The sequence below is a fragment of the Bos javanicus genome, chromosome 2 (genome assembly GCF_032452875.1).
Source record: "Bos javanicus breed banteng chromosome 2, ARS-OSU_banteng_1.0, whole genome shotgun sequence".
Lineage (NCBI taxonomy): Eukaryota > Metazoa > Chordata > Mammalia > Artiodactyla > Bovidae > Bos > Bos javanicus.
The window spans coordinates 26,450,319-26,474,751 of record NC_083869.1 but is presented as its reverse complement, the minus strand read 5'-3'; the positions used below and the strand labels follow the sequence as shown (position 1 = coordinate 26,474,751).

Below are 24,433 nucleotides of genomic sequence, written 5' to 3'. Positions count from 1 at the left end.
TGCTGAAATAAAATACAAGAATGTATGTTCAAACATGCAAATACATTCTCATGCACATAAGCACACATAACTGATGTTCAGAAGAGGAGGGTCAGTCCAGATTAAGCATAATGTGTTCTAAACCATCAACAGTGGAGTTTATGTACTTTGATGTAAAGTATACTAAATTCTGTTTGTTGGATTAACCAATAGCAAATCGGTTGACTTTCTTGTATGAAAGATGACAATTTAGTTCATGATACTGCTTTTCCTTTTTCTATGTTTTCTCTTCCTCCTTCTTTCCAAAAATGGATACTTAAAATTTTTTGGTTTTTACACATTAAAGATAATGTCTATTAAGTGTTCTATCTATAGCCAGTTTCTTCATATCTCTTCATATAAAATTAACTAATAAGCACCCCTATCTTTCATTTTTCTTTTCATCATCACTACCTTCTGCTTTTTAGAAGTTACATGTTTTCTTTTTCAACATATCTTTTTATTTATTTATTATTTTCCTTGTGCTGGGGCTTTGTTGCTGTGTGCTGGCTTTTCTCTAGTTGCAGTGAGTGGGGTCTGCATTATGATGCCTAGGCTTTTCAGTGTGGTGGCTTATCTTGTGAAGCGTGGGCTGTAGGCACACGGACTTCCGCAGGCAGCCTCAGCAGTTGCGACCTGGCAGGCTCCAGAGCGTGGACTCTGTAGTTCCGTTCACAGACTTAGTTGCTCTGCGGCATGTGGAATCTTCCTGGACCAGGGATCAAACCTAAGTGCCCTGCATTAGCAGGTGGATTCTTATCCACTCTACCACCAGGGAAGTCAACTTGTTTTCTTTTAAATTAACATTGCCAACATTTTATTTTGCAGTTGCAGTCAAATCTTCCATTCAAAGATTTATTCTAAATGTTGAAAAACATTCAAGATAACTTTTTGAATGCTGTTGACTTCAGGGCTAAATAATAGCCTGCTGCTGCTAAGTCACATCAGTCATGTCCGACTCTGTGTGACCCCATAGACGGCAGCCCACCAGGCTCCCATCCCTTGGATTCTCCAGGCAAGAACACTGGAGTGGGTTGCCATTTTCTTCTCCAATGCATGAAAGTGAAAAGTGAAAGTCAAGTCACTCAGTTGTGTCTGACTCTTCACTACCCTATGGACTGTAGTCTACCAGGCTTCTCCATCCGTGGGATTTCCCAGGCATGAGTACTGGAGTGGGGTGCCATTGCCTTCGAATAAATAATAGCCTAGTATTCATTTATTTTTTTTGACTCCAGTGACCTGACTCCTAGACCGCATTAAGGAGATTGTATTTAGTAAATAGCCTCTTTTCTTACAGTCTTGGAATTGCTTAAACTATATCACCCTTTACTCATTTCTATTTGTTATATTGTCTTTTGTTTTTCCTGAAGTTTCCAACTACCTTTTTTTCTAACTGATATGCCTTTATGATATCCCTGTTATTCTGCCCACTTAATCATACTGTCCTTTGCATAGAATTCTGTTCCAGTCTGGTCCATTTGCTCCGTAGGCATGCTGTACAGCTATTACCTTGGAATTTTCCTCTTACAGGGTTCATCTGGTGTTTCCTGCATCTTATCTCTTTTTGGAGGTCTTGTTTTATTGGAGTGCAAGTATATTGCCAGAAATGCTTGTGCTGGAAGTTAAACTTTCTGATTCTTTTTATTTCCAGATGGGACCCTGGTTTGCTCTCATGCTTGATTGTTCGTTTGGATGAATGTGATACACCTGTTAATACACATTTTTTTTACACCTGATAAAGGACTACTCCCTTGTCTTTTACCATTAATTTGATAAGAAGTGTGATGGTAATTCGGAGAAGGCAACGGCAACCCACTCCAGTACTCTTGCCTGGAAAATCCCATAGATGGAGGAGTCTGGTAGGCTGCAGTCCATGGGGTTGCTAAGAGTTGGACACGACTGAGCAACTTGACTTTCACTTTTCACTTTCATGCATTGGAGAAGGAAATGGCAACCCACTCCAGTGTTCTTGTCTGGAGAATCCCAGGGATGGCGGATCTTGGTGGGCTGCTGTCTATGGGGTCTCACAGAGTCTGACATGACTGAAGCGACTTAACGGCAGCAGCAGTAGCAGTGGTGGTAATTTGATTCTTATTTCTTTGTGAGTTAACATTTTTTTCCCTTTCCTGTGACACTTTTATAACTGTTTGATTCTTAGAGATATGAAGTTTTATGATATGTATCTAGGTGGATCTTTTTCATTCTCCTTAGTACTTTTAATGGACCTTTTCAGGCTGAAAACTCGTGTATCAGAAGCTCTGAGAAAAATATTTCCTATGATTTTCTTGACAACTAGTATAGCCACCTTCCAAGATGACCCTCCATGATCCATACTGCCTAGTTTTTATGCCCTGCGTGCTCTCCTCTGATGTTGTGTCAGAATTGGTATTCATGATCACTGGGGCATGGCAGAAGTCATTTCTGAGATTAGGTTATGAAAGATATGGTGCCTTCTATCTTGACTGCTTTTCTGTCTCTCAAATTACGTATTCTGGGGAAAGCCAGCTGCCATGTTGTTAGCAGTCCAGTGGAGAAGCCTATGTGGGTAGGGACTGAGGCCTCTGGCCAACAGTCCTATAAATGAGCCTGGATGTGAATCTGCCAGCCCCATTCAAATTTTTAGATGGTACTGTCCAGCTGTTTGTTTAATAGCAGTCTCAGGAGAAATCCTGAGCCAGAACCATCAAGCTAAATTGCTTGCAGATTCCTGACCCTCAGAAAACTATTGTTTTAGGCCACTGAATTTTGGGTAATTTGTTAAACAGCAGTAGAAAACTATTGCAATACTTTTCTCCATATATTTTCTTTATTCTCTTTGATGGGACTCTGATTATTTGGATATTGGATCTCTTAGATTGATGTTTTAATCTTCTCTGTCTTTTTTATATCTTTTTGCTTTACATGCTTAGAGGTTTCTTCTCTTTAGTATCTTGGTCTTTGTCAGAAGAATTTGTTCTAAAATCTTTCTGAATGTGTTAGCACTCTCTCAATTATCCTTTATCCTTCTGAACTGCTTAGAAATTTAAGTTACTCTTTTATGTTGTTAGTTTCCTTCGTTTGCCTGATAATTCTTGATTCCTCTGGAAAGATCGTCTGTTACCCTGCTGAGGCCTAAATAGGTTTGATCCTAGTAATCCTTTTTAGCCAATGTATGGATGAGGCGGGTTGACTCTCAGACTTAGATCTGGGTGGGAGGATTGCCACCTACTGTGTTTGGGCCCCCAGACGTTAACACTCAATTAGAAAACCCTCTTACTCTCCAAGCAGCATGTTCAGTTTGTTTGGAGAAAGACAGTCATTTTTTTTTCTCCTTAGGGTAAATGCCAAATTACCTGAGTGCTCTATCAGTCAAAGTTGGGGAGGGAATGGGGTGCTGAGTAGTGAAGTTTTGTACATAGACTTCTGATTATTTTGCTTTCAGAATCACTTAATACTTAACTTAAGACTCCTATCCTCTGCCTCACTGACTGATTCTGAGCCCAGATTTGACATTCTTCTAACGGACCTATCAGTTCTTCCTTTCTATAACTTTCTCATAATACATACATGGTTGTAGCTATTATGATTTTCTTGCATTGTCAGCGTGTCTCCATCTCCTCTAATCTTTTAGAAATTTTACTGACATCTCTTATTTGTTGGTTGGTGAAACTCTTTCATGACACCATCATTTTTCTGTATTCTTATGGGAATATTTCTTTATGTATATCTTTGCTTTTATTTCAGTGATTTTTTTAAAAGGAGTGGAGATAAAAGTATGTGCTCAGTCTTCAGTCTTGATTAGCCACTCACTAATATTTGCTATTATAATGTATAAAGTTAAAATTTCTGTTATTATAAAAGCATTAAATTTTTATTATGGAAACTTAGAAAACACATATAATCAAAAATAAAATAATACTATATTTTTACTATCAGATTTCCTAATCTAGGCTATATCCTTACAAATCTTTTTCTGAGTATATTTGTGTGTAAAGGTATTTTTTAGCCAAAATGAATTAATTTCATACATGCTGTTTATTCTTATGAAAAATTTCAAATATACAGAAAAACTGAAGGAATAGTATTACAAATTACCATGTACCATGTCACCTAGTTAACACTTTTCTTAATTTGTTCTTTCACTCACTCTCTTCCTCTACTAGATGAAGTAAGTTATAGACATCATGATACTTTACTCCTAAATACTTCAACATACATGTCCTAGGATTTAGAATATTCTCCTACTCAAGCACAATACACCATATGTAAGCAAATTACTTTTTCTTTCCAAGTAAAGAAAATAGCTTCAAAATACCAACCTGGGTATTATATTAAACAATGAAATTGTTGAATTAAAATTTAAAAAATTTAAAATTGTTTACAGACCATTTTATCCTTTGGTAATTCTACTAAGGGTAATAGTCAAAAGCTCTGTGTTCTGAAGTCACTTGAGAGCAGCATTTTTGGGGGAGTTAATATAACGGTTTGATAAACAGTTTGATTTGTTTCTTTGCAACCTTAGGAGCTAAGACAAAAAGCTTAGTGAATACTGTTTTTAGAAATTGTTTTTATCTGTTGCCTCCCACTCCCAAATGAGATAAAAACAATTTTCTGAGGAATTGATTAAGCAAAGTATCCAGAAGAGGTTAGGTAGTAGTGTCTTGAATAGGAGAATGGCCACCTCATTCCCTGAGCAGACTCGAGAGGAGAGGGAAAGCGTGGATGGAGATAGAGGTAAGTTCCTTTAGGGGTAGGGAAAGTGGGAACTTCAGGTGATCACTCAGTTGCTTCAGTTCACAGGGCCAAGTAAAAGGTGAGTCTTGCTGAGTGAAAAGAATACCATCTGAAGTTTGGAGAAGTTGCTAATGAAAGTGGGAGATGTTGCTCATCCAGGCTAAGTATAAAAATTGATAGGCAATGCTTAGGGTCCAGTTACGTTCAAGATCATAAATTCGAATGTCATTAGTCTGCAAAGTTATTGACTTGCTGTCCTAAATCTTACTACTTTTTGGAAGGTTTGATCTTTTTTTGGCAGTAGCCAGGGCACAGGAACAACAATTGAGGGATCAGGCAGACATGATTGCTAGCAAACAGAGGCAATTCACAGAAGCCATCAGGATAAAGGGCTCTGCTCTCTCCTAGTCCCGGTTCTTGCATGCTGCAGTGGTGACAGGTGAGGTAATAGAGATTCATGAGCATTTGGTTTATTTATGTTGATTATGGCCATGCCAGTGGGATTCTGGACCATTCAGATTTGTATATTCCTTTTATTTATAATTCATTCCCTTCCCAGAGAGATCTCTTTGACCCCCTAAAACCTGTTTGAGATCTCATTTTCATACTTTGCTCAAGATAAAAATTGCAGTTATACGTCTCACTGCCTCTGATTACTCTCCCCATTTACATGTGACATATATATTATTATTAACACATGAAGCAGGGTCCACACCTGAGGTAATATTTATCTTTAATATAGACACAATTTAATCTCAGTCCAGTCTTCTGCTTTGTCAGATGCCTTTTGTCTTTTTGCCTTATTTCCCATCTGTGTTACTAATGTAAGCATTCTGTAGTTGTTTCTTTCTTATTTTGGCTTTATTTTTGTGTGTGAGAGATCTTCTCCTAAGATTTCTAGTCTTGTAACTTAGTATTTAAAGTATTTCAAACTTATAACATGCAGTACTTTATAAATCCTCAAATCAGTATTGTACATTAGTAGGTAAAAAATTTAAGGACACTTTTCTCTCTGAATGCAACAGATTTCTACTTTGTGATTAGTATTCTTACTTCTCTGTTGATAATTCCTTTTTGCAGTTATCAAGTTTCCTATATGAAAAGACTCAACCTCTGCAGTTCCTTCTCTCCTGATCACTGTCCCCCATTGTTTATTTTTACTCGCCATCTAGGTATAGACGTCATGGGCTTCCCAGGTGGCACAGTAGTAAAGAATCTGCCTGCCAGTGCAGGAGGTGCAAGAGACATGGGTTCAGTCCCTGAGTTGGGAGGATCCTCTGGAGCATGAAGTGGCAACCCACTCCAGTGTTTGTGCCTGGAAAATTCCATGGACAGAGGAACCTGGGGGGTGGTCTATAGTCCATGGAATCACAAAGAGTCGGACATGACCTGAGCACCATTACCACCACATATGTAGAAGTCAGGATGTTAGACCTTGATTTCATTAAGGTTTATCAGACAGATACGGCCAAAATCCAACATAGTTGTTCAAGGGAGTTTAGATGCTTAATATAGAGTAAGAATGTATTTTGGAAGTTATTTTCTGATCTTGAAGTGAAAGTTGGTCAGTCATGTCTGACTCTTTGCAACCCCATGGACTATACAGTCCATGGAATTCTCCAGGCCAGAACACCGGAGTGGGTAGCCTTTCCTTTCTCCAGGAGATCTTCCCGAGCCAGGAATCGAACTAGCATAGCCAGCAGTTTCTTTACCAACTGAGCTGTGAGGGATCTTAAACATACAACATTTAATCGTACAAACTATATGGTACAGAAAAACATGAAGAAGGATGAATTTTATCCCTAATCTCACCATCTGGAAGACATATGTATTACAGATAATACTGTGTAATACAATTTTTTATCATGTCTTTTTGCTCAACATTTTAGCATAAACATGTTCCTATATTATTATTAAAATTCCTAGTAACTGGTTTTACTTCATTGGAGAGGTAGCATGTAGTGGTTATGATCATGGACTCTGGAGTATTACTGCCAAGTTCATATCACAGCCATTCCATTATCTGGAGTAATTTACTCTCTGCATTGGTTTCCACATAGTTAAAAAGAGATCATTATACTACCTACCTCATAGGGTTGTGGTGAAGATTGAATGTAATGGTATACATTTCAAACATTTAAAACAGAGTGCTTGGTGCATAAGTGTTTTTAAGCATTGGTTATTACTATTATTACTTTTATTCTATAATTTATTTAATCATTCCATCATAATTGAGCTTTAGTTTTTTAAAAAATGTAATTATTATAAACATTGTGTACACAAAACCTTTTCTGTATTTGAGTCTGGGTCTAATAGTATGAATTTGGGGGGATGATGATGAGATATATATATATATATATATATATTTGTATGTTAACTATGTAACCAGCACTGTGCTAAACACATTCTGTGTATTGACTTATTTGTCTTGATAGACACGAGATAGATGGCAGTATTCCATACCTAAATTTAAGTTAAGAAATTTGTCTGAGGTTATACAGTAGTAAATGGTGGAGTCTGGGCTATTGATCAACAAGCTTTGCTTACTCTTTACTATTTCTCATATGTGAAGCAAACTGAGGAGAGTGAAGTCTCTCCCCTACTTACTCCCCCAAGTTGGTAGCCTGGGGACAGAAAGGGACAGTTATGAAAATAGTTGCAAAGTGAAAATTAATAGACTGACGATTGATTGAGGCTTAAGGTATAAGATAGAAGGATAATCATTGTGTTTGGCAAGTTTTATTTATTTTTAAATTAGAATGAAAAGAATACTTCTTTTCAAATAACTGAAACAAAAATCCTTGGTGTGACTCTATTAGTCTAGCCTGATTATAAGGTTAGCTCCACTCCAGTCATATGAATCAAAAGTGGTAATGGTATGATTCTCTAAGCAAAAATTTAGTCCTGCTGTTAACAGATGAGATAATAAATACCAAGTAGATAGGCTTCCCTGGTGGCTCAGATGGTAAAGAATCTGCCTGCAGTGCAGGAGACCCAGGTTCTATCCATTCAGTCCCTGGGTTGGGAAGATACCCTGGAGAAGAGAGTGGCTACCCACTCCAATATTCTTGCCTGGGAAATCACATGGACAGAGGAGCCTGGCAGGTTAGAATCCTTGGGGTAGTCACAAGGAGTCCCACATGGCTGAGTGACTAACACTTTCACTTCAGATAGAAATAGTAACTGTCTACAGTACCCATCCTTTAATTGGAAAGTGGGGTAGTCCAAGCTTGAGCTGGCGTGTGTCAGGATTTGGTTGACTTTTATTGTTGTTAGTTATGGAAGGAGCTGTTTGTTTCATTATTTAATAATACAGTTTAATTTGAGGTTTATCCTTTCATTTTTTTTAACAATTTACATAAGAAAAATAGAGGGTTGGGGATATAAATATATATATTGAAATATAAAAATATTTGCATCCCTAGTGTCCCCTTCTTAGGTAGATGATAACATACTATGTACACTTCTTCTGCCTTGCTTTCTTCACTCAACGTTATATCCTGGAGATCCTATCATGTAGCGTATAGAGATATTCTTTATTCTTTTTTCTACCTGTATGGTAGATTCCCACCCCCACCTCCCCCATCAATAGTTTATTCAAATGGTCTTCTATTATTGGACATTTGGGTTATTTCCAGTTTTTTGCAATATAAGTTGTACTGCAGTAAATATTTTGTGGCATGTATCTTTATATATTTTGGTAATATATATGTAAGATACATTTCTATATGTGGGATTGCTGGGTCAGGGTAAACACACATGTAATTTTGCTGCTGCGTTGCTTCAGTCGTGTCCGACTCTGTGCAGCCCCATAGACAGCAGCCCACCAGGCTCCCCGTCCCTGGGATTCTCCAGGCAAGAACACTGGAGTGCGTTGCTATTTCCTTCTCCAATGCATGAAAGTGAAAAGTGAAAGTGAAGTCGCTCAGTCGTATCCGACTCTTAGCGACCCCATGGACTGCAGCCTACCAGGCTCCTCTGTCCATGGGATTTTCCAGGCAAGAGTACTGGGGTGGGGTGCCATGGCCTTGCTACATATTGCCAAATTACCCTTTTAAGGGTTATACCATTTAGTATTCCCATCAACAGTGTGTCAGAACAGCAATTTACCTACATTCTTGTCATTAGAATATGTTGTCAAACTTTTGTATTTTTGCTAATCTTGTTGGTGAAAAGAAATGGTATCTGGTCTAGTTTTAATTAGCATTTCTCTTATTATGAAAAAGGATGCTCTTTACATCTTTAACTGCTTCTTTTTCCCTGACACTTTTTTTTTTTTTTGCTAGTTTAGAGTTTGGTTGTATCATAAACTAGCCTCTTTTATATTCTTATATTTTCTTGGAATCAGGCACGGTTGTAGACTTGCTTTCTTTTAGGTAAGACCAATCTGCTTGTGGCATTGGAATGCGTATAGTGCACTAGTCCTATGTATCTATTGCTGTTGCATCTATGTTATTATTTTATAAATTACTATAAACTGCCGTGTCACCTTGTGAAATTCTTATTCTCTCAACTGAATAGAAACGAATTGAATTTATTTTCACTTAAATTAGAAGGCGGATCTTGTGGATAGAATACTTTTCTATGTTGGTTGTTCTGATCATAAATTTGTTCACTTTTGAGGGATAGTGCTGTATCTGTCATTTTAAGTCAGTCATCTGTGATGTGGTGTATTAAAAAATACAACCCACAAATATAAATTATGTTTTGGTTATTTGTTCCATAAATAAAACACACACTGATATCAAGCCAAAACATTTAAAAATGTATATGCTTAACATATACAAAGCTGTACGAAAGCAAGGCTGATCATTTCTTCCTGCCTTCTCTTTTAAAACTCAACCGTTTGGGATAAACCATTATAAATAGGCTTTCTTGCTTCATATGAATACATATAAAAATTATAGAAATGGATTTTGTTTCTATTTGTCTTTCCTGAAATAAAATTTTACTATATATAATGCTATGCAGTTTGCTCTCCCCAGCCCCCTCCTTTTTTTCTCCAAGAGGCACAGCATGTGGGATCTTGGTTCCCTAACCACAGATTGAATTGCCACCTGCATCAGAAGCAAGGAGTTTTAACCACTGGATCACCAAGGAAGTCCCATGTTTCCTTTTTAAAATAATTGGAATATAGTTGGTGTACAGAAGCATATTAGTTTCACGTCTGTGTATGTGTGTGCATGCTCAGTCGCTCAGTCATGTCCAGCTCTTTGTGACCCAGTGGACTGTAGCCCGCCAGCTTCCTTTGTCAATGGGATTTTCCAGACAAGAATACCTGAGTGGGTTGCCGTTTCCTCCGCCAGGGGATCTTTCTGGCCCAGAGATTGAACCCACATCTCCTGTGTCTCCTGCATTAGCAGGGAGATTCTTTACCACTGAGCCACCTGGGAAGCTCAGTTTCAGGTGTACTACTTAGTAATTTGGTAATTGCATACATTATGAAATGATCATAATGCTACCCAAATGAGACGGTCAACGTCCATATAAGCAGTAATTGATCATATTAATATTATATACCATTGATACAATGTTGATGAAAATGGCACTTTACCTTAGTGGTCCTCCTCACTTACAACCATAACCTCAGACTAATCTTGAGAAACGTATCAGACAAGTTACAGTTGAAAAATGTTATACAGAATACCTGATCAGTACTCCTCAAAACAGTTTCTTGAGAAACTGCCACAGCTAAGAGTAGACTAAGGAGACATGACAACTAAATGTAATACGCTGTTCTGGATGGGATCCTCAAAAAAAAAAGGGCATTAGGTAGAAACTAAGGAAATCTGAAGAAAATATGGATTTTAATTTATCAGTATTATATCAATAAAATTGCTCAATAATATATCAATATTAGTTCATTGTGACAGTCATATCATGCTAATGTAAGATTTAAGGGGAAACTGGCTGTGAGGTTTATGAAAACTCTTTGTAGTGGCTTCAAAACTTTTCTGCAAAACTAAAATTATATTTAAATGATACATTTTTTAAAAGGAATGAGAAGTCCCTCTCTATACCAAGTTAAAAAAAAAAAAAAACAGAGGAAAGCAAGAATGTTAGTAGTAAAAATGATGACCAGGTCAGGACAGTACTGTACATCTTTACCAGAATTAATGATATTGCTCTGCAGGAGTTTTGCAATTGTGGCCATTGTCACAGGCTTCTTAGCGGAAAGCAGTAGTGCCAATAGCATGTTTAGTTTATGAGTAGTAATTCACCTAGTAGGATCCGAGCAAATACTCAGTTGTAAAAAATTAAAGTGTATTATATGTTCTTAAAACCAAGGATCAATTTATGCAGTAAAGAAGATTTTCTGTGCCTACTCCTAGGCTGCAGACCACACTTTGCCCTATGATACTTTTTTTTTTTAATTGGAAGATAATTGCTTTACAATATTGTGTTCGTCTCTACTGTACATCAACATGAATCAGCCATAGGTATACGTATGTCCCCCTCCCTCTTGAATCTCCCTCCCACTTCCCATCCCATCCTACCCCTCTGTGTTGTCACAGAGCACCTGGTTGTAGTTCCCTGCGTCATACAACAAATTTCCACTGGCTAGCTATTTTACATATGGTAATGTATAAGTTTCCATGCTGCTGTCAGTTCATCCCAGCTTCTCCTTCACCCACTGTGTCCACAAGTCTGTTCTGTCTGCATCTCCATTGCTGTCCTGCAAATAGATTCCGTATATATGCGTTAATGTACAATATTTGTTTTTCTCTTTGTGACTTAATTCACTCTGTCTAACAGGCTCTAGGTTCATCAACTTCATTAGGACTGACTCAAATGTGGTCTTTTTATAGCTGAGTAATATTCCATCGTATATATGTACTATAGCTTCTTTATGCATGAACATGGGTTGTTTCCATGTCCTAGCTACAGGGAACATGCGTCTCTTTCAGTTATGGTTTTCTCAATGTCTGTGCCCTGTAGTGGGATTGTTGGGGCATATGGTAGTTTTATGTTTAGTTTTTTAAAGAATCTCCATACTGTTCTTCATAGTGGCTGCATCAGTTTACATTCCCACCAACAGTGCAAGAGATTTCCCTTTTCTCCAGATACTTGTGTTTGGCAGTTGTCTGTTCCCAGCGTAGGCATAATGTTTCCAAGCAAAAACATATTTCCCATGGTTCTGAGGGCACTAAATATATCATCCCTACATCATTTTCCCATTCTTTTCTCCTTTCATCCACAAAACTCCATAAACACAAAAACAAAGCATGTTCCAAGAATGATCTGATAGTTGGTTGGTTGGGACTGGCCTGAGCTGGTAGGACAACTGGGCTCTGTTCCAGGTGGGCTGTCTCCTTCTCTAGTAGGCAATCCCAGACTTATTCTCAAATAAGTGGTATGATTGAGAGGGAGAGATAGATACTAGGGGAGAGCAACTGAGGGAGAATATACAAGACCACTTTAAGCTTTAGATCTCTTCATTGGCTTATTTAAAATTTCCATTAATTTTGAGCATTATCCAAAGTTCTATTTTAGGTTTCACCCCTTTTCCTCTCAGTCTTAATAAATATCTGATATATGTTTATCTGCATGAAATCTTATTAAAACATATATAAACTTGACACCTTTCTTTTTCTATTTCTGTCTTTTTTTTTTTACATATTTATTTAGATATGCCTCCATCTCTTAAACATGCCGTAAATCATTTCTGCTTCTTTGATCTTCCCAGTCTCCTCTACTCCTTTCTTTTGCCACTATGGATGCCTCTATGAATTTTTATCTGAAATGGTTATTGACTCAGTATTTTATTTCTTGCTGTTAATGACATATCACCAAAGGATTGCTGTTATTTTCTATTATAGTTTTGTTTTATTATATGTATGGTCATATAGAAATGTTTATCCTACATAAATACATATTGATAATTATTATTACTAAAATATAATCACTACAATTAAAAGAAAAAAGAAAAAATTTTTTACCCTTTTATCTCCTAGTAAATATTGCCATTTCTTTCCAAGAGCTGCCATGTTATTATAAATTTTCCCTCTGAAGTGCTTCAAAGAAAACTAAAGCAAATGACCTCCCCCTTATTTCCTTAAATTATAATATTAAAACAATATTTTTAGATACAAATACCTTTGCATCTGTGTTTTTTGTTTTAATTTTACGTATGATACAACATTAGAAGAGTTGTTTTAGTCGCTAAGTCACATCCAACTCTTTGTGACCCCATGGACTGTAGCACACCAGGCTTCTCTATCCATGGGATTTCCCAGTCAAGAATACTGGAGTAGGTTACCATTTCCTCTTCAAGGAGGTCTTCCCAACCCAGGAATTGGAAGTCTTTCATAACATCCATTCTTTGTAATTTTGTCTTTTATGAGAAAACATTTTATTTTGGTGAGATAATTTTCCCATAGTTTTATTACTATATAATTTATTGATACTGAAGTTCCAAATTATTTGAGCTTGATTTTTTTTCATAATTTTATTAAAGAGAGATTTTCTTTTCAGGAATTAAGATTGCAACTTTTTCTCCTCAGATTCTCCAGAGAGTGATATTCCTATGGAGATCACCACAGCAGAACCTCAAGTTTCTGAGGCAGTATATGATTGTGTTATTTGTGGACAGAGTGGGCCCTCCTCTGAAGACAGACCTACGGGATTGGTTGTCCTGTTACAAGCATCCTCAGGTAAAAATCAAAGTAATTTTTAGTGGGAACATTTTTAGAGGTGAAGTATTTGCAGCAGATTAGTAAATCCCTCAAATAGAAGCTAGATTTTTGTTTAGGTATAACTGCAGATCTGTATAGCAAGGATCTTTATAGGTTTTTTTTTAGCAAAGATTCTTAATCTGGTTTATCTCACTTTCTTGGAGTGTTGAAAGAAACATTTAAGAGACATCTCTCTGTATGTTACATAGTCTTTTTCTTTAGAGTGTGATGGAATCTTACCAATGCTGGGTGGCCAAAAACTGAGTTCATCTTTCTTGGCAACTTGATTGTTCTAATATCTAGAAACATTTAAGTCCAAAAATAGTCAGTTTAAATATTTTAATTATATAAGACATATTCAGGTTGTTTTGCCCTTGTTTCTTGAGCATAGAAGCAGTCATTCTTGTAACAGCCTGCCAATTGACGTTTGCAAATCTTAGAGTTAAAATAATGTTTTTAAAAATTTGAAGGATTTGTCTGAATATTCTCTATTCTCTGCCATACTGAAGTATTTTGAGGTAGTGATAAATATTACACTCCAGTTCCAATGAATGTATCCTTTTTCAATAAGAGTATGTGTGAAGTGAAGTAAATAAAAGACTTACATATTTCTCCAGGGCATTTTTTTTCTAGGGTGTTTACTCTGAATTAGTAGAGTAGAAAGAGTTAGATACAAGAAATTCCTCAGAATTCAGATACAGGTTCAGTTCAGTTCAGTTCAGTTCAGTCGCTCAGTCATGTCTGGCTCTTTGCAACCCTGTGGACCAGAGCACGCCAGGCCTCCTTGTCCATCACCAACTCCCAGAGTTTACCCAAACTTCATGTCCATTGAGTCAGTGATGCCATCCAACCATCTAATCCTCTGTCATCCACTTCAGTCTTTCCCAGCATCAGGGTCTTTTCAAATCAGTCACCTCTTCACATCAGGTAGCTAAAGGATTAGAGTTTCAGTTTCAACATCAGTCCTTCCAATGAACACTCAGGACTGATTTCCTTTAGGATGGACTGGTTGGATCTCCTTGCAGTCCAAGGGACTCTCAAGAGTCTTCTCCAACACCACAGTTCAAAAGCATCAATTCTTTGGTGCTCAGCTTTCTTTATGGTCCAACTCTCACATCCCTACATGACTACTGGAAAAACCATAGGTTTGACTAGATGGACCTTTTGTTGGCAAAGTAATATCTCTGCTTTTTAATAAGCTGTCTAAGTTGGTCATAACTTTCCTCTCAAGGAGTAAGCGTCTTTTAATTTCATGGCTGCAGTCACCATCTGCAATGATCTTGGAGCCCAAAAATATAAAGTCTGTCACTGTTTCCCCATCTGTTTGACATGAAGTGATGGGACCGGATGCCATGATCTTCGTTTTCTGAATGTTGAGCTTTAAGCCAACTTTTTCACTCTCCTCTTTCACTTTCATCAGGAGGCTCTTTAGTTCTTCTTCACTTTCTGCCATAAGGGTGGTGGTATCTGCATATCTGAGGTTATTGATACTTCGTCTGGCAATCTTGATTCTAGCTTGTGCTTCATCCAGCTGAGCATTTCTCATGATGTCCTCTGCATAGAAGTTAAATAAGCATGGTGACAGTACACAGCCTTGACGTACTCCTTTTCCTATTTGGAACCAGTCTGTTGCTCAATGTCCAGTTCTAACTGGTGCTTCCTGACCTGCATACAGATTTCTCAAGAGGCAGGTCAGGTAGTCTGGTATTCCCATCTTTTTCAGAATTTTCCAGAGTTTATTGTGATCCACACAGTCAAAGCCTTTGGCATAGTCAATAAAGCAGAAATAGATGTTTTTCTAGACCATTCAGGTATGACCTAAATCAAATCCCTTACAATTACACAGTGGAAGTAAGAAATAGATTTAAGGGACTAGATGTGATAGACAGAGTGCCTGATGAACTATGGACGGAGGTTCATGACATTTTACAGGAGACAGGGATCAAGACCATCCCCGAGAAAAAGAAATGCAAAAAAGCAAAGTGGCTGTCTGAGGAGGCCTTACAAATAGCTGTGAAGAGAAGAGAAGCCAAAAGCAAAGGAGAAAAGGAAAGATATACCCATTTGAATGCAGAGTTCCAAAAAACAGCAAGGAGAGATAAGAAGGCCTTCCTCAGTGATCAGTGCAAAGAAATAGAGGAAAACAATAGAATGGGAAAGACTAGAGATCTCTTCAAGAAAATTAGATACCAAGGGAACATTTCATGCAAAGATGGGCTCAATAAAGGACAGAAATGATATGGACCTAACAGAAGCAGAAGATATTAAGAAGAGGTGGCAAGAATATGCAGAAGAACTGTACAAAACAGATCTTCACGACCCAAATAGTCACAATGGTGTGATCACTCACCTAGAGCCAGACATCATGGAATGTGAAGTCAAGTGGGACTTAGGAAGCATCACTACAAACAAAGCTAGTGAATTCCAGTTGAGCTATTTCAGATCCTGAAAGATGATGCTGTGAAAGTGCTGCACTCAATACGCCAGCAAATTTGGAAAACTCAGCAGTGGCCACAGGACTGGAAAAGGTCAGTCAGTATTCATTACAATCCCAAAGAAAGGCAATACCAAAGAATGCTCAAACTACCGCACAATTGCACTCATCTCACAGGCTAGCAAAGTAATGCTCAAAATTCTCCAAGCCAGGCTTCAGCAATAGGTGAACTGTGAACTTCCTGATGTTCAAGCTGGTTTTAGAAAAGGCAGAGGAACCAGAGATCAAATTGCCAACATCCACTGGATCATCAAAAAAGCAAGAGAGTTCCAGAAAAACATCTACTGCTTGACTTAATCTGGCCAAGTTTGTTGCTTTCTTTTAAAAAAAAAGATAATAGTGACTTTTGAGGATTGTCATGTTGGTTAAGTAATGTAATATAGGTAAAAGGGTCTAATATGGTGCCTGGTACATTAGTTTTTTTGTCTTATTACTCTTGTTAAAATTTGAAATTGATCTGTGAAACCCTCACTGAATAAGACAATAGAGCCGTCTAGATGAGAAGTAACTACTATAATTAAAAGGAAATGTGTTGGAGTACTGACCCAATTTCGCAGCTGCTTATCTTTTTCTGCTCTTTTAAGGAATTCAGTTTATTAGATTTTTGCCTCTTACTTGTCCCTCTATAACTTCTTCACCAAGTACTGTATAATCATCAACTTAATGTTTTATTTTATTTATGCATTCATTTCACATGTATTTATTGATCATCGCTATTACAATAAGAAGCCAAACAAAATAATATCTCTGCCCCAGTGAAGCTTATGTTATTATTTTGGACTGTTATTTGTTCATTGTTTTATATTTTTAAAGTTGCTTTGACTTGTTACTTCATTTAATTCCCTTATAGCAATTTTTTACACTAAACTAGTTAATATTAGATAATCCCACTGTTCCAGAGCTCTTTTGTCATTTCAAGATAGGAGGAAAAATATAAGAAACTAGTATTAAAAGCTATTAAATCTCAAGAGTGATTTTAATTAGGAATTGTAGCAGGGAAAATCTCTGGCTGTTTCCTTTCTTTCTGAGCCTCACCACCCTCTGACATCCTCTCACCTTTTACCCCTCTTTACTTTTTTCTTCTGAATTCTTTATTTACTTTTTCTCTTCTCTCTTTCTTTTATCTTTGAATATGGAAAATTTTAACTATGTGGTGATGTAAAGAGACTAGTAAAATGTACCTCCATGTCCCCATCAATTTCTAATGTCTCCGTCAATCTCTAACAGTGATTAACTTGTGACTAATTTTTTCTCCTAGAATTATTTGGAAGCAGATTCCAGGCATCATTTTATTTCATCTATAAGTATTTCACCATATCTGCTGAATAGAAAAGACTTATTTTTTTAAAGACTTATTTTTTAAAACCACAGTCACTCCTGAATAACTTAATTCCTCAATATCATCAACTATCTAGTCAGAGTTCAAAATTCCCCAATTGTTTCTTATTTATTTTATTTTATTTATTTATTTATTTATAGTTGTAGAGACTCCTTATAGTCTTAATTAATAGAGTCCCATCTTATCTTTTCCTGTGCCTGTCATTTCCACCCCGCCGCACACCCCAAATGCACTTTGCTATTTGAAGAAATTGGGTCAATGAACATTTTTTTATTAGTATCTTTAATTGAAGTATAGTTGATTTACAATGTTATGTTAATCTCTGTTGTACAGCAAAATGGTTCAGTTATACACGCACACACACATATATATACACACACACACATTCTTTTTTAAAAAATATTCTTTCTGTTATGCTTTATCATGGGATATTGAATATATAGTTCTTTGTGCTATACAGTAGGACCTTGTTGTTTATCCATTCTATATATGAAAGCTCGTATCTGCTAACCCCAGCCTCCCACTGCAACCCTCCTCAGCTCTCTCTGTTGGCAACCACCAGTCTGTTCTGTTTCTCTTTCATAGATAGGTTCATTTGTGTCATACTTTAGATTCCACATATAAGTAATATATGGTTTTGTCTTTGTCTTTCTGACATGCTTTACTTAGCACAATAATCTCTGATTGCGTCCATAGTGCTGTAAATGGCATTATTTTGTTCTTTTCTATGACTGAGTAGTATTCCTTTGTATATATGTACCACATCTTATTATCCATTCCTCTGGCGATGAGCATGTAGGTTGCTCCCACATCTTGGCTGTTGTGAACACTGCTGCTGTGAACACAGGGGTGCATGTATCTTTTTGAATGATAGTTTCGTCTGGGTATATGCCCAGAAGTGGGATTGCTGGGTCATATTGTAATTCTACTTTTAGTTTTCTGAGGACCTTCATAATGTTTTCCACAGTGGTTATAGCAGTATAACTATACTATGTATAGCAGTATACCAGTAACTATATATAGCACTATATCACCACCTTGTAGGAGAGATCCTTTTCTCCACACCCTTTCCAGCATTTGTTATTTGTAGACTTTTTAATGATGGCCATTCTGACTGGTTTGAGATGGTACCTCACTGCAATTTTGATTTGGATTTCTCTAATAGTTAGGGATCTTGAGCATCTTTTCATGTGCCTGTTGGCCTGTCTTTGAATAAATGTCTCTTTTGGTCTTCTGCCATTTAAAGAATTAAGACTCTTCCTCCTTAGATTTGTCCAAAAGAAAAAAAAAATGAAAAGAGAGAAGGGAACACTTCTTACCTCATTCTCTGAGGTCAGCACTACCTTGATACCAAAGCCAGATAAGGATTTCAAAAGAAAAGAAAATGATAGACGTGTATCCCTTATGAATAGAGATGTAAAAGTCCTTAACAAAATCCTAGCTAACCAAGTTTGGCAGTTTATTAAAAGGATTATACATCATGGCTAATTATATTTTAGTTTCTAGCATCTACTTGCTTTTGTCTATTCTTTCTGCTGCTGCTGCTGGTGTTACAAATCTCCCCAGAACTTGGGGCCCACAGCTCTGTGTCTGATATTTCCTTCTCTAAGAATGACTTATTGAGTCTTAGAGTAATGTGTGGCACTTTATGCCTATACCCCCACTTCCTTTTTGTGTGGTATGTGTTTTACAATTATAAAAATACCTCTTTTCCTACCTTTTCATTTCGACTGACTTTTACATCTACAGAAAAGTTGAAAAGCCTTCACCTATACTCGCTGATGGCTAGCATATTTCCATGTTTATGTTTTCTTTCCCATACTTATCTATACACAGACACACACACACTTGTCAGAGGTAGACATCTTGGACATTTTTATCCCTAAATACTTCAGGATATATCACCTAAGAATAAAGATATTCTTTTATACAAGCTTAGTACCAATCATACTGAATAAATTTAATAAGAATAAAATCAAATATTCTGTGTTCAAAGTCTCCCAATAATATTTTATATACCAGATATATATTTTTCTTGTTCCAAGAGACAAGTGAAGATCATGTGTTGCAGTTAGTTGTCATTTCTTGTTAGTCTCCTTTAATCCGAAACAGTTTCTCCAGGCATTTTAAAAAATTTTGAAGAGTTCAAGTTTATTCTGTAGACTGTCTCTTTTTCTGGATTTATGTGATTGTTTCCCTGTTATTGGGCTTCCCTTGTGGCTTAACTGGTAAAGAATCTGCCTGCAGTGCGGGAGACCTGGGTTTGATCCCTGGGTTGGAGAGATCCCCTGGAGAAGGGAATGGCTATCATCCACTCCAGTATTTCTTGCCTGGAGAATTCCATGGATTGTATAGTCCATGTGGTTGCAGAGAGTCAGACATGACTGAGCGACTTTCACTTTTGCTTTCCCTGTTATTAGATTAAAGTTAAACATTTTTGGCAATGGTAGTATTATGATGCTGTTCCTTCCCGTTGCATCACATCAAGAGACTCATAGTGATAGTTTGTTCCATTATTGGTGATGTTAACCAAGTTTAATCACTTGGTTGGTATTCTGACAGTCTAACATTATACCCTTTTACTTCATGTTCCCTGCCTGAATCAATGAACATGTTACCTGTTATTGTCATTATTCTTGAATTTGGCTAGTCAGAATTCCTTTAGGTCCCCGCTCAGTGCTTGAATGCCTCTTTCCTCTTTACACACAATTCCAGGCTTACTTTGCCCGTCTCGCCAACCCTGATGTTATTTTAAAAAATAAACATTCACATATTAAAAGTTTATTTACTCTGCAGAAGAAAATTAGGATATCACTTTTTGTAGGTCTTTAAAAATATTGTAATAGTGAAAAAATTAAGAAGCTTATGGTAAATAACTCTGCTTTTCTTGGTGAATAAAGTCCACATGTTAGTTTTTTTTAACAGGCTCTTATCTCTGTTGTTAATATAGTTTTGGGGCAGTGCCGTGACAACATTGAGCCAAAAAAGTTGCCTATCTCTGAAGAGGAGCAGATATACCCCTGGGATACATGTGCAGCAGTTCATGACGTGAGGCTTTCATTATTACAACGTTATTTTAAGGATGTAAGTGTTCTTTTTATTAAATGTTATTTTTGTCTGTAAAATTGATAAGATATTTCTCTCCAGAGTTTTATATTTTTCTTCAACCAAATATCTTTCTGACTTGGAATTTGGAACTTTATTAGAAAAAAATTAGTATGTGGATAGTAATAAATAGAAGTCAGTTAACACATAAAAATTTCAGGTTTCAAATATTATGCCTTTGTTTTAAATGTTGTTTATTATAAGATATACAAATTCAGTTCAGTGGAATGATAAGTTTATATTATCATTTTAAACACTTTTATATATTATTTTATATACATTATAAAAACTTTTAGATGTGGCACTTATGTTTTATGAAGATTTTTGCTTCTGTCTTTTTCATTTAAAGATACACAATAAAGTCTCATGATGCTTTGATATGTAAAGTAGGGGCAGATTTATCATGGCTTCTATGATTTCTTGTTGTGAACTTGGTAGATTTTTTCCCTGGCTCTTCGTACTTTGTGGCTCTAACTCTCAGGTATTCATAAGACTTAGATCAACTCAGTTTATTTAGTAGCGGCAACATTGTTAACTTCTTTGTAAAATTTTGATACCGTTTTTTAAGTTTCCTGAGGGGTTATCATGGAGAAGGCAATGACACCCCACTCCAGTACTCTTGCCTGGAAAATCCCATGGACGGAGGAGCCTGTTAGGCTGCAGGTCCATGGGGCCGCTAAGAGTAGGACACGACTGAGCGACTTCACTTTCACTTTTTACTTTCATGCACTGGAGAAGGAAATGGCAACCCACTCCAGTGTTCTTGCCTGGAGAATCCCAGGGACGGGGCAGCCTAGTGGGCTGCCGTCTATGGGGTCACACAGAGTCGGACACGACTGAGGTAACTTAGCAGCAGAGGGGTTATCAAATGGGGATTCCTTTCACCTGTTGTTATTTGACTCTGCTGTATTTTGAGTTAAGTAACATCTGTTAATAACTTAAAATAGTTAAAATATAAAATGAAGCATTATTTTTAGTTATATATATATAAACACACACACACACATATAAAAATGTATATTAGTAGATTTCCAAATATAATTCCTTCATGTACATAATGTACTAAGTTAAATGGAAGCAGCTAGTAGGATATGTGGCAGACAGAATAAACAGTAACTGATCTAACGTGGTAAGAGTCAGAGTAGAGTGTGATTCAGTAGTCTGGATAAGGATGTTTCCAGTGGATTCTGGAGGAGATGGAAACCCTAGATAGGGAGGTGTTATGTGGAGTAGAAAGAATTTCAGATGAGGAAAACTGGGGTTTGGTTCTGATTCTGCTGTTTCTTAGCAATGTGAGCGTGACCAAACACTCTAAGTCTCAGTTACCTCATCTGTAAAATAGGGCTCGTAATGGTCTTTCATGCAGTAACCCAAAAGATCATTTTACATGTTATAAAGGTCAGTATAAATGTAAAGTGGTATTTTTAATTTTCAAGTTACCTATTTAGGAGGGCTCGTTAGGCCTTATTAAGCAGTTTGGGTTAGGTAATGAGGATAATGCTTCCATATATTTTCAGAGACTTTAAAATGAAATCATTATTTGGAAATAAGACGTCTTTATGTTTGTATATGTACATGCATACATATATGTATACACAGACACACTTTCATACTTTTTCTTTATTGTTTCTTCAGGTTTTCTGCAGCATGTGTATATATGTATATAGTTTTACTAATTGGAGACCAATTAATATCTTCATTTTGGAGAAAATTGTGCTGAATTCTACTTTTGCAGAAATTTACTGCCAACTTTTTTTAGTTTTTTTTTTTCCTGATGTAATCCTGGTTTTAATGTCAGCATTTTGAATCACTTTAGAGTAAATGAGTAAAGATGAATCCTAAGGCCAAATAGAAAATAAAAATAACTTAGTCAAAATACAACTCAGACCTGAGGACATAATAATTTGAGGGAAGAGGAGATCTAATAAAGGAGAGAAAAAGTAGAGTATCTCTTCTTGCAGTCAGAATAGCTATTCATTTCTAAGAAAGAAAACAAAAAACTTTTTTTTAAAAAAAGCTCTGAACTGATACTTGAACTGGGCTGAATCTGTTTTGTTTTTGTGAGTGATTGTGAGGTTTTATTTCTACATAAGTACTTTTATATACTTCATAATGGCTATTTTACTTATAAATAGTGTGTTCCCTGGATCTCTGGAGGTCTAGGGCCATTTTTTCTATTGGTTTTATAGTCCCTTCAGGGCTTCCCAGATGGCTCAGTGATAAAGAATCCTCCTGTCAATGCAGGAGATGTGGGTTTGATCCCTGGATCAGAAAGATCCCCTGGAGAAAGAAATGGCAACCCACTCCAGTATTCTTGCCTGGGAAATCCCACAGACAGAGGAGCCTGAAGGGCTACAGTCCATGGGGTCGTAAGAGAATCATATGTGATTTAGTGACCAAACAACAACAGGTGTGAAGGTGTGGAAGTTGCTCAGTCGTGTCCAACGCTTTGTGACCCCATGGACTGTGTAGCCCGCCAGGCTCCTCTGTCCATGGAATTCTCCAGGCAGGAATACTGGAGTGGGTTGCCATTCCCTTCTCCAGGGCATCTAACACATGCTTGGGTATTGTGGATGCTTACTGGATTTCAGTTTTGTAGCCAGACCATGTAAAGAAGAAGAGTTGTTATCAGTAGACACTGTTAGTGATTATAGAATTAAACTGCATAGATTCTGCTCTCTTCGTATCAAATGCATGCTTTTTATAAAGTTGACCTGTAGAATTTCAGTCATACAAGATAGTGTGTTTACTAGTGAAGTTGGAAGTGTTATATATGAGAGCTATGACACTCATATATAAATAGAGAAGGAGGGAACCTGAGCTTTGGAGTCAGATAGATCCGGGTTGAACTTGGGCTTTACCACTTTTAACTGAGTGCTCTTGGTCAGCTTGCAGTCCCTTTTTATTGAAAGAAATAAGACTGCTTACTGCATAAAGTTTTAATAAATATTGAGGTGAAGGTTCAATGTTAAACAGTACAGAAGTGGGCACATTGTTGAATGTAGGTCTTTCTGAAATGTAGGTCTCATATTAGTAAATGATCTCTTGCTTTTTTTGACTCTAGCAAATTAAAAAGACATCTAACAGTTACATAGGCAAATGACATACTATTTTCAGTTTTAAAACTAACAGCTTATGTATTAAAAGGAAAGATTAATTACATTTTATAGTACATTGTCAAAGAGAATAGCTTATTAGCTGCCTACCAGCCATTCTAAAATGATCTAATACCCAAATCTGCTTCTATTTAAAGTGGCTCCAAAACATAAAACAGAGATGAGCAGGTCTCCTGTTGTTTTTCTGATGTGTAACAGTAGAAACCAGCTCACCTGCTGTGAGAATTTGATTTGTGCTGTTGCACATCTTCAAATCGGCTAGAAAGGCATTTCATACTGTGTGATGCTTTTAACTTTCAGATGCTTGTGAAGAGTCTTGATTTAATATTGGAATTCTGTTTACTGTTATTTAAGATGGTTTGGTCATCTAATAGGCTACTTTGCAACATAAAAGTAAAATTTAGTAGTTTGCTTTGTTTTGATGGCTCTCAAATTTTTCATCATGTGCTGTCACTCATGTTAGACCTCGTACCAGTATTGCCCTGACTTGGCCATGTATTTGCTGTAGACTCTAGAGGGTTTCCCTGGTGGCTCAGATGGTAAAAAATCCACCTGCAATCCCTGGGTCAGGAAAATCTCCTGGAAAAGGGAATGGCTACCCACTCCAGTCTTCTGGCCTGGAGAATTCCCTGGACAGAGGAGCCTGGCAGTCTGCAGTCCACGGGGTCGCAAAAAGTTGGACACAACTGAATGACTTTCACTTTCACTAGAGGGTAAACTCAGGGTCAGGCTGAAATGCTGTTTGGCAGAGGCCAAATGAAAATTTAAAGAAACTTACTTTAGGAGGAAAAGTCTAGACTGTTTATAGGTTGAAAAGAAGGAATTAGCAGAGAAGTTTAAAGAGAAAGAGAAGATGAATTAACTTTCAAAATGCATTTCCAAAGTGTATGTAGTTTGTTTATATAATCTGGGTTCCTTTTTGTGTTGTTTATTATATTAGACCCATATAAATGTTTAGGCACTTTTAAAATTC

The 24,433-nt window shown here is 36.8% G+C and overlaps 1 protein-coding gene across 6 annotated transcripts in view; it reads left to right on the top strand.

Moving 5' to 3' along the window:
• The window catches only part of UBR3 (ubiquitin protein ligase E3 component n-recognin 3), a 204,872-nt gene that overhangs the window by 119,669 nt on the left and 60,770 nt on the right, over window positions 1-24,433 (top strand). For all 6 annotated transcript variants that reach the window (XM_061435648.1, XM_061435616.1, XM_061435633.1 and 3 more), the window contains 2 exons: window positions 13,236-13,385; window positions 20,190-20,323. In XM_061435648.1, coding sequence (XP_061291632.1) covers window positions 13,236-13,385; window positions 20,190-20,323 — 284 coding nt within the window. The remainder of the gene's footprint in view (window positions 1-13,235; window positions 13,386-20,189; window positions 20,324-24,433) is intronic.